At 36.8% G+C, this 17,098-nt stretch overlaps 2 protein-coding genes across 3 annotated transcripts; both read left to right on the forward strand.

Moving 5' to 3' along the window:
• The first annotated feature begins 818 nt into the window (after window positions 1-818).
• On the forward strand, window positions 819-3,365 carry LOC103447989 (probable ribosome biogenesis protein RLP24). 2 transcript variants are annotated; one of them, XM_008387220.4, is made up of 5 exons: window positions 819-1,017; window positions 1,812-1,921; window positions 2,527-2,640; window positions 2,771-2,907; window positions 3,004-3,365. In XM_008387220.4, exons 2-5 carry the CDS (start codon window positions 1,841-1,843, stop codon window positions 3,158-3,160), a joined length of 489 nt encoding a protein of 162 aa, XP_008385442.1. In that variant the 5' UTR covers window positions 819-1,017; window positions 1,812-1,840; the 3' UTR covers window positions 3,161-3,365. The 2 variants fall into 2 exon arrangements, with proteins under 2 accessions (XP_008385442.1, XP_017190902.1); XM_017335413.2 differs by having other exon boundaries at window positions 915-1,066.
• Window positions 3,366-3,663: 298 nt separating this feature from the next.
• Window positions 3,664-7,544, forward strand: LOC103447988 (probable 2-carboxy-D-arabinitol-1-phosphatase). Its single transcript, XM_008387219.4, has 9 exons — window positions 3,664-4,163; window positions 5,122-5,227; window positions 5,351-5,567; window positions 5,664-5,782; window positions 5,994-6,092; window positions 6,255-6,308; window positions 6,399-6,497; window positions 6,700-6,807; window positions 7,090-7,544. The coding sequence occupies exons 1-9, from the start codon at window positions 3,769-3,771 to the stop codon at window positions 7,462-7,464; spliced, it is 1,572 nt and encodes a 523-aa protein (XP_008385441.1). The 5' UTR covers window positions 3,664-3,768; the 3' UTR covers window positions 7,465-7,544.
• Window positions 7,545-17,098: the final 9,554 nt, after the last annotated feature.

Consider the following 17,098-nt stretch of genomic DNA (forward strand, 5'->3'; position numbering starts at 1 on the left):
TGCCATGCAGTTAGGGTTTATGTGATTTTTCAACGATTTCCATAGAGTTTAATGAGTTCTTACTTGTTTAAATTCATCTAGATGCCATAGAGAGTTAACACATAAAGATACTTTTGATGCAACCAGATGCCATATCCATTGAATAATTGGGGAAAATCAATCATCAATATTGGAGAACTACTTGAGCATAACATATCAAGGGAAGTAAGTATAATTGGTTACGGTGAATTCGGATGCCCTAGGTTTTCTTTTCTTATGTTTTCATTTTATTATTTACATGCATTTTATTTTCAAACTTTATTTTATTTCAATTTAATTCAAAATCTCCTATTTTTTTCTTTAAAACTTTTCAAGTATAATTTGTTACAATTTAGTTAGTAAGATTTTTAGAATCAATTCGAACTTTGTGGGATGATATACGTGCTTATATGCTATATTCTCATATGATTCGTATAATTGTGAGCACTAAAATTCGATACTTAATAAGATTAATTTTGGTTATCTAATTTTCGCAACACATACTTTATTTTATCATAGCGAGGTTTTATGAGTTTTACCTTCTTATGCATTCTTTTATTGATTTGAGACTCGTATTCGCTTATTATGTCGACGACTTCATCAACTGAACTTACTCCATCGTTGAAGACCTGATGCAACATTTACTTGAAGTATTTACATGCTCAAAAAGGAGTGTTGCAGCCTAATTTAGTTAAGAATGTAATTGTTTAAATCCTAAGATATCTAATAGGATTCTACCATATCTTTTAAAAAGGATTCTGTTTAAATTGTAATAAAGACGCTATGACACGAAAAATCATACCTCACAATAAAAAACAAAACTGCTCCATTATTGTGTAAACCCGGAATTGTCCGGCCCAACTATTACTAAAACCCTAAACCCGACTTCTCTCTTCTTTCCCCCCTCCTCTCGTCTCCTGCGACGCCTCTTGCAGGCGCTTCACCCTCTCCCACCCTCTCCCACCCTCGTCTTCCTCTCTCTCTCTCTCTTTTCAGTCGGTGAGTTCTCTCTCTCTCTCTCTCTCTCTCTCTCTCTCTCTCTCAATAGGTAATCTCAATCGATTCTTTAATTTCACTTCTAAATTTTGCTATGTTTTTCTTTCGTGATTCTGATGTTGGAAATGGCGTCCACTGCTTGATATTTGTTGATAGGCTAAATCCCAACCTGTATGTTCAGATTCATGTCGAAATATTTTCCTTTTTCTACCCCTCATATTTTTTTTGGGGAAAAAGATTGAAAACTGGCCACAAATTGCATCCTGATTTTAGAATAAAAACAATAATACCCAAATTAATATGGATTCAGTTATTTTCTTTAATTTTGAGATATTGTAGGTTACAATTTGTAAGTAATATTTCTGATTGACGTATCTATGCCGTACCTGTATCCTGAATTTTTGAGTTTTCCCAAAATGCTTATCGTGTTGTATTGTATCGCCATACTTGTACCCATTTTGTGTCATAGGTGGGACTTGGGATTTTATTTTTTGGCCACTATGTTACTTTCGATAACTTTTTCGTAGCCGTGGTTCTTTAGAAGATGACTGTTAGAGCTAACTTTGAGATTTGAGAATGTGTGCTTTTTTATAAATCAACCGATCTAATGCCTGGTAGGTTAATGTGAATGGAGGGTATATATTGTGATGCTGCTTGGCGGGATCTTTGGAATCATTTAGGTTGTAATTGATGGATGGATTTGGATAGATGAATAAAAGGGTTCCATGTACTTTTGTAATAATTGATGTGGTTGTTTGTGTATTCTTAATGACAGTGTCCTTATTGTTTTTTTCCAGAAAGTAGTACTATATAATCACAGGGCGCAATGAGGTTGGAAAAATGCTGGTTTTGTTCCTCTACCGTATACCCTGGACATGGGATTCAGTTTGTTCGCAACGATGCAAAGGTAAAGTTGTTATATACTCCCTACTAAAGCACAGAAGTTGTTGTATTCATATTGTAGTATTCTCAACATGGACCATGGTATAGCTATACAGTGATGCACTCGTGAACTCTAAATAAGATATTTTAACTTCAGATACTTTGTCCTGGTCGTTAAACTTGAATTTACCTTTGACTACATGTAAAAGTTTGAAAATGGTACTCACTTTAGCCCCGAACAGCTGAACCTGTATGGTTTTCCAGTCTATACTATATTCAACTGCTGCCTGATTTACTGTTGGTTGGGTTGATAGGGAAGTATAAGTCAGCCTAGATTAGATTTGTTTACATGGTTATGTCAAGGATGCTATGTATGCTCATTCCATTCATAGTTGACGTTAGAATGAGTCAATTTATATGGCACTCAAGTTGGGCTTTTTTTGGGGGTTTTGTTTTGGATTGAAGTCCTCAAGTCGAGTTAATTTCTTGATCTTTTAGTTCAGATTTACTCCACGAATAGTTTGCATTTTCTGTACTCCTTATGGTTTCACTGTTAAATGGATGATGGTTACTGATTACATTCACATATATGATGTGGGACTAGATTACCTGACACCATTCCTCCTCTAGATTTTTCGATTCTGTAGATCCAAATGCCACAAGAACTTTAAAATGAAGAGGAATCCTCGTAAAGTGAAATGGACTAAGGCTTATAGGCGGTTGCGTGGAAAGGATATGACACAGGTAAACAAACATTGATCTCTCTTAGTCCAATCTTGGTCATTTTATTGTTTCAAACATTTTAGTAAGATTGTTGAAGTGCTTGGGGGTAATATACTGTTAGTTATGTTACTCTTTGCTTTCTTCCCTGTAGGACTCAACCTTTGAGTTTGAGAGAAAGCGAAATAGGCCCGAGAGATACGACAGGAGTCTTACAGAAAACACTTTGAAGGCAATTAAGAAGATCGATAAAGTCAGAGTGGAGAGAGAGGCCAGACACCACAAGAATAGGTACTTTCTTCCTCTTCCCTTTTAACCTTTTGTAGAAATGGTAAACCTGTTTTTGGGTTTCTTCATCTTACGGAACTTGTTGAAAAACTTGTGCAGGATGAAGGGCAAGAGTGCCAAGGAGCACAATGAGGCAATTAAAGAGATTGATCAGAGCACCATTTTGGTCAAAGCTCCGAGTGCGCTACAGCAAGAGCCTTCACTCGTCAAGGTTTCCCAACCGCAACTCGACAAAAACGTTGCCATGGAGGAGTAATTTTATTGTTGCAGCCATGGTTTTATGTCTCTTTTGCGTCCACGGTTCCATCAAATAGCAAGACGGTTGTTTGTGTGGATTGAAGTTTTGGATCCCGATTTCCTTTCATGAATTGTAGCTACTGATTTAATCTAAATTATGTTTGTTGAGTCCCAGATTTGCTGTAAACATTTATAACAAGATATGCTATATGTAGGTTTTTGAATTTATGCTCCAAAAGTTAGTTATTTTTGCCTGGGGATTGCGTTAAGTCAAATTTTCATGTTCTTCCACTTATATTATGACACGTAGAATATCATATTGTATCCCATATATTTAAAAAAATTTCTCTTGAAGATGAAGCTAGATAACTTCAAGATGGCGGAGGTTCGAATTCCGTCGATAATTAATTTAACATTTAAAACTTATCGTTTGACAAGAAAAATTTAATTTAATAAAAAAATCTTCAAGAGTCAACGTGTCACTATATTACCTTCCCCCTCCTCACCCTGACCCACAGAAGCAACGGTAACCATACAAAACCCCCTCCAACTGATTTTTCGAGCTCTTCAGCGCCAAACAACCCAAAACAAAGAGAAACAAACGCTTCCAAATCCAAATTCCAGATTATGATCTCACTCACTCCCACTCCCTCTCTCGTCCACCGCACAATCTCCGCTGTCGTCGTCCTCTTCCCGATCCCAAACCCGACAAGGGTGCACCCTAGCAGTAGCACCAGCCCCTTCAGGATCCGATGCTCTTCGGCTGGCTCGGGCTTGCAGGAGGCGCCCAAGTCCTCCGAGGAGAGGAAGCTGAGCTCCGAGCTCTACTCGTCGGTGCCATTCCCGGCGGTGAAGGGGGCAAAGAGGGTGGTGCTGGTGAGGCACGGGCAGAGCACGTGGAACGAGGAAGGCCGGATCCAGGGGAGCTCCAATTTCTCTGTGCTCACCAAGAAAGGCGAGGCTCAGGCTGAGACTTCCCGCCTGATGCTCATCGATGATGCCTTCGATGTCTGCTTCACCAGGTTCGGATCTTTGCATTTCGATTTGTTTTGTAGCTTATGTAATGCTCGAGAAATAATTGAATTGTTGGGAATGTGGTCTCATTGTTTTAAGCAATTGTTAATGCTGTTAATTTTTGAGGATATGATTGGGGTTTTAGGTTTCACATGGAAAAATATTTATGAGATTATAAGCATTAATTAAATTACCTAAGTAAAAGACGGGCTGCGTCGATGCAAGGAGTCATTCCTACTTGCAGACAAATCACAGCCTTACATCTCTGCATTTCTCTTTGGTGTGATTTTAAATGAGTTTCTTTTGCATATGTGTGAACTATGATTTGCAGGAGCCAAGTAATGTTCGTTGCGTAATACCTTTCCCATGATTCTGAAAATCCAATAGGAAAAAGGGAGCATTTGGTGGGGGTATCCAATCAATCTGTTATGTCAGGACTCAGGCCTCTATAAATCCAATCAAAACATAGACTTTGTACTAGTTGTAGAGTAGTCGGAGCCAAGGTAGCTGTCTTTTTAATCGTTACAGCCTTTCCTTGTCCAACTTTCTCCTATTTGAGTATGAATAATTGTTCCACCTTTTACAGCTTAAGTTTTTACAAATAGTGGTAACTCAAAGAAAACCTTAACCTATAATTCTGGAATTCAAATTCTTGATACGAAACACAACCTTTCAGTTGTGCAATTTGCCAATTTCACATGCTGGGATCTCCAGTGATGCAAGAGGCCACAAAACCATAAGTGAGGGGAGTGTTGTTCCGATAAGCAAAGACAACGTAATAGCTTCAACCATCTTGAGCATTCCCACCAACCACATTTTAGCATATATCAAATCTAATGACTGAGCCTGGCCAATATAAAACCATCTTCGTGATATTTTAGTTTTGTTGACTATCGTTAACTGTCCTTGTTCAAGATTTCTTCTTTTGCATTTCGTCCCTGCTAAAATTTGCATTGTATGCTGCAGTCCCCTGACGAGGTCAAAGAGAACAGCTGAAATTATATGGGGCCCTCGCGAAGAGGAAATGATTATGGACTCTGATTTGAGGGAAATTGACTTGTATGCATTCCAAGTGAGTTCTATTTTCTATGTTCCTTAACTATTTTACTTTTCAAATTTTGCATCAGCAGGAGTTAAACTAAACAAAAAGATGTGAAGATAGTCCAATGATTGCTAATATAGTTTCTGATTTTAGGGCCTCTTGAAGCATGAGGGAAAAGCAAAATTTGGTGAAGCTTTTCATCAATGGCAGGTAGATGCTGCAAACTTTATTATTGATGGTCATTATCCTGTGAGAGAGTTATGGGCGCGTGCTAGGAGCTGCTGGAATCGAATACTGTTGCATGAAAGCAGGTCTGTTCTTGTGGTTGCTCACAATGCTGTTAATCAAGCTCTCATTGCAACTGCTATTGGTACTTTTCCCTTCTCAGATATACGAAATTTCTTTCTTAACATACTTTTATCCATTTCATTAATGACTTTTTATAACTTTCCTTTTGAAAATTCAGGATTGGGAACGGAGTACTTTAGGGTTTTAGTTCAGAGCAATTGTGGTGTAAGTGTGCTGGATTTCATCCCACGAGCTGAGGGTGGATCACCATTTATTTGCCTCAATCGCCTAAACCAGGTATAGGGCATCTTTACTGATAAAGAAGAAATAGATTAATTTCTCCGTTCTGTTATTTACTAGGAAGTATGGAGAAAAAGATCGTCAAACCACCCTCTCTCTCTCTCTCTCTGTGTTTGAATTATTTGTGAGGTTCATGGAGGTATCATTGTTATGTAGGTAGTGTAACTGGATATGCTGTCCTCTAAATGGTATTGCAATATTAATGCAGACCCCAAGTTCACCGGTTGCTAGTGGAAGTTCAGGAGGAAGGAAAGCAAGTAAGCGCATTGTACTTGTTTGTCATGGATCCACACAGAGCGACACAGAGGTATGAGGTGATAATTTGAAAGTGACTCACGATTTTTTGGTTGATATTTTGTCACTTGTTTTTGTTGAGTATAAATTTATGGTTGGACTGTCAAGGGAATTCACCAAGCTGAATGTTCCTCAGATGTTTTGTTTATAAATTGTCACCTTCAATGTTAAACAGACTGGTTTTCCTTCAACCGGGGATCAACCAATGGACATGCTTGGGGTTATAAAGGTGTGGCATCCACTTTTTGTCTCTTTTTACATTTTCATAACATTGTCTTATGATCTGAATTTGAATGTACTTTTCGGGGATGCATTACAGTCCCAGAAAACTGCAGAGCTACTTCTTGATTTGAAAGTGAGTTCTATAGTTAGCAGTCCGAAGAAAGCTTGTGTTGAAACAGCAATTACCATCTCCAAAGTAAGCTCATCCTAGATCTTCCACGGCCATTTGTAAAATAAAGTATTCTCTCCTTTACTCTTCCTTGTTTGAAACTAAAATTTCTTTTTCTTTTGGGCGGTTTGGTGGGTGGGGGTTGTGAAAGAATTGGAGATTTAAATCTTCTGTTTAAAAGTGTATTAAGTTTTGTTCCATAGTTAATTACGTGCTAAAGCAATTGTAGGTGCAAGAAGCTGCAGATTGCTTGGGTGTTGATTGTGTGCCGCGCGACGTGGAAATGAAACAGATGGAGAACCTTGATGTTGAAGACATCCTTCAGCGCTCATCTAAGGCAAGACATCTGAACTTGATAACAGAAGTTCTTGCTTCTTGTTTACATCGTGGAAAATAATCTCACTTACTAACCTAAACTGAGATAGATAACTGAGTGATTGAGCCCAACACAATAAAACAGTACAGCACTAGCATCAAACATTCATGTTGTCGCCTCTTTTTTCTTTCGTATTTGTTGTAATAGAGTCCATGCGCCAAGGTAAACAAGCTAAGTCGTGTAACGTTGTTTTTCAGTTTGTTTTTCAGTGTGTTTTATTGAGTGACTGTTTTCTTTCTGAAGGGTGGAACAAAGATTCTACCTATTCGGCCTGGTTGGTTGAATGGATACGAGGACAGTGTGATGGGAGATGTGTGGGACCAATCTGAGAAGGCCTGGCAGTATCTCATAAACGAACTAGCTGCTGAAGCCGAACCAGAAAGAGTTGTTGTAGCAGTTGGCCATCCTGCATTGCACATAGCACTGATGGGCCACTGCCTGAATCTGACAAAAGAATGGTTGGGATCATTTCATCTTGATGCAGGAAGCATCAGTGTCATCGACTTTCCTGACGGTCCTAATGGAAGAGGAGTTATTCGGTGCATAAACTATACCGCTCATATGGGGAGATGGGCAACCCCCATCACCAGATCAACACTCGACGACGAAGAGTTTTAGATGAGAGAATTTGTAAGGATATTAACTAAATTGGAAATGATTCATCTAGTAACAAGTACATAAGTATATTGATCTTCTTAGTTTTGACAGGCTGCTTAGATCATGAGAAAAGGAGGTTAAATTCTACTCCATGGAAGCTGATATATTTCAATTCCTGCTGTTTTGTACACATACTAAAGTATCTAAACTAGGAGAGTTTGGTGAAACTTTCAAAACTTTTCTAATAAAGGAAAAAAAGAATGGAAAACTAATCAAAACCCCCCCAAAAACTTTCAATTTAACCATAAGGACAAAACATTTCAATTACCCAAAATGGGCATGTAAAAGAAGACAAGGGAGAGAGTATTTTAAGGGAGAAAACATTTCAGAGATATCACATGCAAAAAATTGTGCACCAGGAGACAAATCATGCAGCAGATTCACATGCAAAAGAAAATGTGGCAAACACTATTCACATGCAAAAGAAAATGTGGCAAACATTGCAGCAATCAAGACAACATAAATTCACGTGACATGACAGACAGAGTGTTGTCACTATTCAAAAAGTTGTAAATATTGGAACGTTATTCTACTCTAGGATTTGTATATAAGGGAGTTTTTCTTCCCATACAGACCACCACTATCTTAACCATTCAACACCTGAACACCCTACTCACTCACACCATCTTCATACTCTCAAGCATTCGTAGTCTTCATAGCATCTTTGTAAACACTTTCTTGTAAACAATTATCTTTGTAAACATTCCACATATCAATAAAAGTTCAAGTGTACATATTCAAGCAATCTCCAAGTCTTAAGTAAGTTTTCTTTCCTTCTTTAGTGTGTTTGTTTAATTAGACTTCTAGTCCAAAACAGGGAAACACTATTGTAGTTATATTATTAACCTGCTAAACTGACGATCATACTTTGTTCGAGCACTCTGTTATAGTTGAATGCTTGCCATACAAATAACTGGACATTAACCAGGGTACCTCTAAGTTCTTTGTACCTCTGAGTTCAGCCATTAAGGCCTTATACTTGTACTGTGAGTGATCGTCATGCTGAAACATGTCGAGTTCCATGTGCAAGGTTCTATGTCTAGTTGTTATAATGGTCATCCGATTATTTAATCGAGCATGCGTTTTCTGAATTTGGTATCAGAGCCTAGTTTCGCATTTTAATAGTATAATTATAATAGTAAAGTACCTTGAGAACGGAAGTCATTAACACAACTAATATCACACTTGTTTATTTTATATGAATAATAGATATTATTGTCCTTGTATACCTTGTCAACCACAACCACCAGGTATTTATTATCCCAGACACCCAACTATAAATAGCATAAAGAGAAGATTAGCATATATATTTAAAAGAATTATCAGTACTTTGAAGAAGCAAAAGTTTTATCTTGACTATCTTGAACATCCTTCATTTATTCGTAAATATAATAACACAGAAGTGCAACATAAAGTTTTAGAAGCAAAAAGAGCAACAAATCAAGTTTTAAAGACATTGAGAGAAGAAAGAGAGTTTCTAAGAAACCAGTTAGCCGTAACTCTAGAGAAAGGAAGACTATAATTTATGATAGATTATCTTAATTTAGAAATTAATGAACCTCAAAAAAGAAAAATAACTTTAGACTAAAATAGTTTAGTTTGCTATTTTTCATTGAGAAAACATAATCATATTTTGCATAGTGAAGAAAATCCACAAGCCAATAGTATTATAGATCTTATTATTAGTCAAGCAGAAAATATAAAATTAGAAAATAATAAGCATAATCATTTGTTAAAACAGTTGTTAGAGCATTTTCAGAAAAATTCCATAAAAATAATTAGACAAAATTTAGATTATATTACATCTCAGTTAGAAGATAATAATAAAAATATTCAAAGGTTTCCTAGCAAAAGAGAGATAAAAGAGCTTGTTGACCTCATAGATAGTAAGCCGAATCAAGTAGAACTTAGGTCATTAGAAATAGTTGAATAACTAAAATTCGAAGTTCAAAAAAATTCAATTAGTACAAAAGGAGTTAAGTGAACAAGTAGATAAGTTGCATAATAAAATAGATAAATTATTAGTTTAATGACAGATTCTAGAACTAGCAGAAAATATATCCAAGCTTTGAAAGAAATTAGTAAGTTAGATAAAGAACCAGTAGGTTTAACGGATTTTTCAATACAAGTTTTACATAATGCATTTTCATCACTTCCACCATCTTTGCTAGATAAATTAGAAAATTTGACTTTAAGTGCAAATAATAATAGAAGACCTAAGCTAAATCATTTTGATAATAGAAAATAGAACTCTTTAGGAAAAAAAGGAAAAGAAGTAGTTAGAGCTGAAGATATTTATCCAAATGAAGAAGAAGTACAAGAATTTATTCGAAGAGGTTTTGAGAGAACACAGAAAAATAAATATAACTTGTATCAATTAGGTTTATTTGAAAACAGAAATAGAATTGTAAGTAGCATCAGTCAACATGAAGTTAGCTGTATTGATAAAGAAGTCACACTTAATCTAATTAGTAAAGAAACAGTTGCTCATTTGAGAAAATCACATTTTAGTCAGATTCATATAGGAACAATATTAATTGGAATAGTAGGATTAACCAGAGCACAAGTAGGCACAAAAGCATTAGTATACATATATGATGATAGATGAGATAATCACCAACAAGCAGCAATAACAACAGCTGAAGTAGACTTAAGTTTAAACTTAGCAGTCATAGGTTGCATTCTAAATTATGTTATGACGATTAATGAATTTAGTAAATATATTAAAGTGAGCATAAGAACAAAAAATTATAATAAGAAAGAAGAGTATAAAAATTTGTGTATTAGCTTAATGTATATAGGTAAAGTGTCTGATACATATAATCATAAGTTTAATTTAGAGTTTCAAAATTTAGTTCAAACATTTGGCAGTAAACATGTAAATATAATAGAAGCAAAATCCGTAGATAATAGCTTTTTAGAAGGAACTCAGTGGACATTGCCTAATTTACAAATAGCACCAAATAGACAACCATATAAAGTACAAATATATGAAACTAATATAGGTCAAGCAACAATTAGGTTTAGTAATTATAAGCAACTAGAAAAAAATAGAAGAGGATGAGAGTGAGATAACAAATGAGAGTATACATATGAATTTTGATAATTTAGATATTAATTTAGTTGAACAAAATTTTGATCATATTGTAGATAAACTTATAGAAGATATTGATCATTTAGATGAAGAAAAATATTTGAAAAAATATAAGACATATGATTTAGGACTACATAAAATTTCAAACGAAGAAATGAAAATTTTAATCTTAGAAATAGGAGTAGAACATATTTTAGGATCAAAAGAATATAATAATTTATTAGATTTGAAAGCAGAATGTAATCCAGCAGAAGAAAGTAGTACATTAGGAGTAGAAAATCCAGGACACGTAAGTAGAACTGATCAACAATTTTTGAGACCAACAAATGAACAATATAATGAAAAAGCAAAAGTAGACTATATGGAAGAAAGTATGATAAAACCTAGAAAAAATAGGATTTCATATTTGAGAGGGTTAGAACAAATTAATATAGCTGGTAATATATTAAATTTAGATAATGTAGATCCACAAGATTGGGAAAGAACGATTGAGAGATGGGAAAAGGCCGCGTACATGCAACATTATTGTTAGATTTTAGTAATTCACAAAATATGTTAGATTACTTTGAGCATACTTTGGATGATTTAGTTTTTGATTATTTCCAATCATGGAAAGTCCAAAATCCAGAACAACATCAGGCAGCTAAAACACATTTTAATATTGATGGTTTTGTTACCTTGATTAAACAAGAGTTTTTAGATCATAATAGGTTAGATGGCAGAAGCGAACAAGAACAAATAAGAGCAACTAGAAATTTAGAACAATTACAAATTTGCGATTTGCAATATATAGCTGAGTATATCACAGATTTCTTTAAATATTTAGGAAGAACAGGTAGAATTGTGATATTAATTCATTAGATACTTATATGACAAAAATAAAAGGAACAATAGGTGAAAAGATTTGAAATGAATGGCAAAAGCATCCAAAGAAGAATGATATTGCAATAGGACCTAGAATTCAACATGTATATGATATACTTAGACAAGAGTGTTGTGACAGCCCGTCCCAAATTTTATGTTTTTATTAATTTTAGAAGTGTGAATTTACAAAAATGCCCTAGAGGCAAGGACTTTGACTTTCACGGATCATCGGTTAGAGTGGCGTATGACTTATTCTTTTAGCATATCCTCGTAGTACTCGTCACTACGAACGCATAGGCGAAAGTCGTTTACGAGTCCGAATTATAACAGTATAGTTACGAACGTTTGAAGTTAGTTATTTAAAGGTAGTTAAATTATTTGAACTCCCATCTTGTGGGAAGACTAACCAATCAGCCTTTAAGCAAAGAGAAAAGGGAACCAATCACATAAAAGGAGGACAAAGCCTCCAGCCAATGAGAAACAAAAAAAAGAAGGGAAAGCTGGAGCTTTCCTGTGGGTTTTTCCGCTCACGACCACCCATTTTCCAAGGCTGATTCCGGCCAACTCTGGCGTAGTTTTTTTAAGCCACCACCAACATCTTGAAGCTCTCATTCTCCTCTACAAAACCCACCCAAGAACCACCTTGTTTAACCCCTGTACGTGGTGGTTCAAGGCCACAAAACCTGATGAAAACCAATGGTGTTCCGACCACCCTTTTCATTTTTCCGACGAATCAGCAAAGCAATGGCTGACAACACCACTTGGGCTTTGTAGCCCATCATCCCAGTGTTGTGCGGAAGCGTCAACAAGTGTGAGTGAAAAATAAACCACAATAACTGACAAAAGGTAAATGAAACGTATCAACAAGAATACCAAGATTTATACTGGTTTGGCAATGCCTACATCCAGTTTGAAGACAACAGAGTATTCCACTATAATCAATGAGAACATACAATAGTGTTTATCACTTAATTTCCCAAAGACCCGAATAACCCAAGCTCACACACTTACAATAGGAAAGGAAAAACCAAAAATACAAAGCAAAACAATTTGAGAAAATTCTTCTCTCTGCCGAATGGCTTCTTGCTCTTCTTCCTCTCTTAACCTACGGGCTGCTCCTGCTTCTCATTTTAAAGCCAAAGAAAGTGGCTCATCAAAGAGACCAATGGTCAAAGGCCTCCCATCAAGTCAAAATAATTAGGCATAAGCGCATCCACTTTTGTTTGTCTCCCACATGCAGCATGCCAACTAACAACCACTGCCACAAAAGTAGCCGAAAGTATTGTTTCACTTTTGACTATTGTTTGAGCCAATAATCAACAATCTCCACCTTGGCTCAAACCCTCTAAGTAAAACTCCTAATAGTCGTCTCCCAATTCCTCATAGGGCAATCAACAAATTTTACAAATGCCAATCAAGTTTAAGCAGTGCTTAAACTTGAGCAATGAAACTGGCTTTGTCAACATATCTGTAGGATTGTCAGCGGTCCCAATCTTCTAAAGAAGAATATCTCCCTCGTCAATAATCTCACAAACAAAATGGAACCTCACGTCAATGTGTTTCGTAAATGCATGATGAACTTGATTATTTTCTAAATGAATAGCACTCTGACTGTCGCAATGAACATCCACATGGTCTTGTTGAACCCCTAAGTCATCAAGCAACCCTTGAAGCCAGATGGCCTCTTTTATAGCTTCTGTTACAGCCATGTATTCTGCCTTAGTAGTCGACAAAGCAATTGTAGATTGCAAAATCGACCTCCAACTTACTGAACCTCCAACAATAGTGAATACAAAACCAGTAGTGGACCTATGCTTGTCCAAATCACTTGCGTAATCAGAATCCATATATCCAACAACACATTGGCCGGTAACTTTATCCTGCTGGAACAATAAACCAACATCCACAACACCCAGAATATACCGTAGAATCCATTTCACAGCTTGCCAATGCCCTTTCCTGGATTATGCATATATCTACTGACAATACTACCAGCTTGTGAAATATCAGGCCTAGTACACACCATAGCATACATTAAACTACCAACAGCATTTGCATAAGGAATTTGAGCCATGTACTGACTCTCTTCAAGGAGACATAGACGCGCTAAGTTTGAAATGAGGGGTAAGAGGTGTACTAACCGGTTTTGAATTTTCATTCATCTTGAAACGTTGTAATACCTTCTTCAAATACTGCTTCTGACACAGACTAATCTTGCCCTTTGCTCTATCTCTTTCAATTTCCATACCTAGTATCTTCTGAGCTTCTCCCAAGTCCTTCATCTCAAATTCATTACTCAGTTGAGTCTTCAACCTTTCAATCTCCACTTTGCTCTTACATGCTATAAGCATATCATCAACATATAAAAGCAGATAAATGAAGGTTCCATCTTGTAGTTTGTGAAAGTATACACAATGGTCATAGTGACTTCTTGTGTACTTTTGCCCGATCATAAATCGATCAAATCGCTTGTACCATTATCTTGGAGACTGCTTCAAGCTATACAATGATTTTTCCAATTTGCAAACCTAATTTTCCTTTCCAGCAACCTTAAAACCTTCTGGCTGAGACATATAAATCTCTTCCTCCAATTCACCATGTAAAAATGCTATCTTGACATCAAGTTGGGCCAACTCAAGGTCAAACTGTACGACCAAAGCCAACAGAATACGAATAGAAGAATGTTTTACTACAAGAGAAAATACCTCATTGTAGTCAATGCCTTCCTTCTGAGCGTAGCCTTTAGCTACCAATCTGGCTTTGAATCTTACATTGTCTTTTCCCAAAGATTCCATCTTTTTGGCATACACCCATTTACAACCAATTGCTTTCTTCCCCTTTGGTAACTGAACCAGCTTCCAAGTCTAATCTTTATAAAGAGATTTCATCTCCTCATCCATAGATTTCTTCCACAACCCACACTCTGAACTCATGACAGCTTCTTTGTAGGCGGATGGAATATCATCTTCAATAACGGGAAGTGCATATGCCACAATATCAGTAAATCGAGCAGGCTTTCGAATTTCCCTTATCGATCTTCTGGTTGCAATATAGTCTTGTTGATGTGGAGGCTCTTGGGTAGGTGCTTCCTCTTCATCATCCTCGTCCTCATCATCAGAATTAACTGTAGGACTAGTGTTTGTAACATCAGAACTTACTGGAACAACTGGAGTTTTCAGTAACTCCACCTGCTTTGAGCTACTCATGGTCTCGGTCGCTTCAGTTTCACCTTCATGCTTGTTCTGATTAACCATAGCAGCCTCATCAAAAGTCACATCTCTGCTTACAACAAATTTCTTCTCATCTGGACACTAGAGTCGGTATCCCTTCACGCCAGTGCTAAAGCCAATAAATAGAGCTTTCTTTGCTCTTGGATCCAACTTGCTTTCTCTGACATAATAGTAAGCAGGACAACCAAATATGTGTAAAGTTGTAATCAGTACAAGGTTTACCAGACCATACCTCCATGGGCATTTTGCCCTCATTTGCAGCAGTTGGCAATCGATTAATGAGATGGCTTGCATAAGTAATTGCCTCAGCCCAAAATGCCTTCCTAAACCAGCATTAGACAACATACACCAAACTTTCTCAAGCAAAGTACGGTTCATGCGCTCCGCCACTCCATTCTGTTACGGTGTCTCCTTAACCGTGAAGTGTCTCACAATACCCTCATCTTGACAAACTTTCAAGAAAAGATTAGACTTATATTCACCCCATTGTCTGATCTGAGAGTCTTGATCTTTCGACCGCTTTGCGTTTCAATCATCTTTTTCCACTTCAGGAATATCTTCAAGACTTCATCTTTACGCTTCATGGTGTACACCCATATTCTTCTAGAGAAATCATCAACAAAGCAGACAAAATAATGGCTACCTCCCCAAGATGCATTCTTGGAAGGTACCCAAACATCAGAGTGAACATAATCAAGAATGCCTTTAATGTGGTGAATAGCAGTGCCAAATTTTACTCTTGTTTGCTTACCCAACACACAATGCTCACAAAATTCCAATTTGCATGCCTTTGCACCTTTCAATAAGCCTTGCTTCACCAATCGTTGCTACGCTTTTTCACCAGCATGCCCAAGATGCATATGCCATAACCTCGTGGTGTCTATGCTATCTGCGTCAGCAGTTTCGGTGACAGTTGCTCCACCAATAACTGTACTCCCCTGCAAGAAATACAAGTTATTTCATCTTGTACCTTTCATCACCACCAGTGCCCCATACACAGCTTTAAGAACTCCACCCTCCATGGTGATCTTGAGACTCTTGGATTCCAATGTACCCAGTGAGATAAGATTTTTCTTCATATCCGGTACATACCAAACATCACTTAATTCTCTGACTGTTCCATCATGTATCTTCAAACAGATTTTGCCTATCCCTTGTGTTTTGCAGGCATTATTATTACCCATTAAAACAACTCCACCATCCAGCTCCTCGAAACTAGAAAACCATTCCCGAATGGGACACATATGATAGATGCAACTTGAATCCAAAATCCACTCCTTGGAGTGACCATCAGTATATGAACTAGCCAAAGCAAACTCGAAATCATCATCTCCAGATTTTTCAATATTTGCTTCAGAACCCGTTTTCTCTTTCTCTTTGTTCTTCAATTTGGGGCAGTCTTTCTTCCAATGACCCTTTTGGCGACAAAAAGCACATTCGTCTTTAGCAGGAAACTTCCTTCGTGACTTTGAACGAGATTTTCCCCGCTTCCTAGATTTTCTTTCCTCTATTCGAACCCTTGCAATAAGTGCCTCGGTTTGTGAATTGTGAGTCTTCAGTTCCTTCTTACGACACTCATGATTCACCAATGTCGCATACACCTCATCAAGTTTCACCTCGAATTTTCCATACAACAGAGTAGTTGTCAAATGATCATAATCATTAGGCAATGAATTTAACAAACATAATGCCTTATCCTCGTCAGGAATTATCACATCAAGGTTTGCTAAATCAGCAAGTATTTTATTATAATCATTGAGGTGTTCGTGCATAGAAATACCTGAACGATATTGAAATCAGAAGAGTCGCTTCTTCAAGAAGAGACGATTTTCTGCGCTCTTGGTCATATACTTCTCCTCCAATTTCGTCCATAACTCCTTAGCAGAAGTTTCCTTCATATACGGGTATTTAAACTTCTTATCAAGGAACGATCAAATAACATCACAAGCATGAAGATTAATTCGTGTCCATTGCTTGTCATCAATATCTTCTGGTTTATCTTCTAGTACCATATCCAACTCTTGTTGATACAACACATCCATAACTTCACATTTCCACATACCAAAATTATTAGAGTCATTGAATTTATCAACCTCTAACCTTGTAGTAGTAGTTGGATGTCTATTGGATGTAGGTGCCCATGAAGACGATCCTGACTCCTTATTCTTCACAGATTCATCTTTATCTCCAGCCATCTACTCGGCACTCTTCACAAATACGACACTATTCATAGGTACAATACCGTTCACAGATACTGTAGCAGTTCACTGTTCACGAACTGGGCTCTGATACCACTTATTGTACGGAAGCGTCAACAAATGTGAGTGAAAAATAAACCACAATAACTGACAAAAGATAAATGAAACGTATCAACAAGAATACCAAGATTTATACTGGTTCGGCAATG

This window comes from Malus domestica, chromosome 11 (genome assembly GCF_042453785.1).
Source record: "Malus domestica chromosome 11, GDT2T_hap1".
Classification (NCBI taxonomy): domain Eukaryota; kingdom Viridiplantae; phylum Streptophyta; class Magnoliopsida; order Rosales; family Rosaceae; genus Malus; species Malus domestica.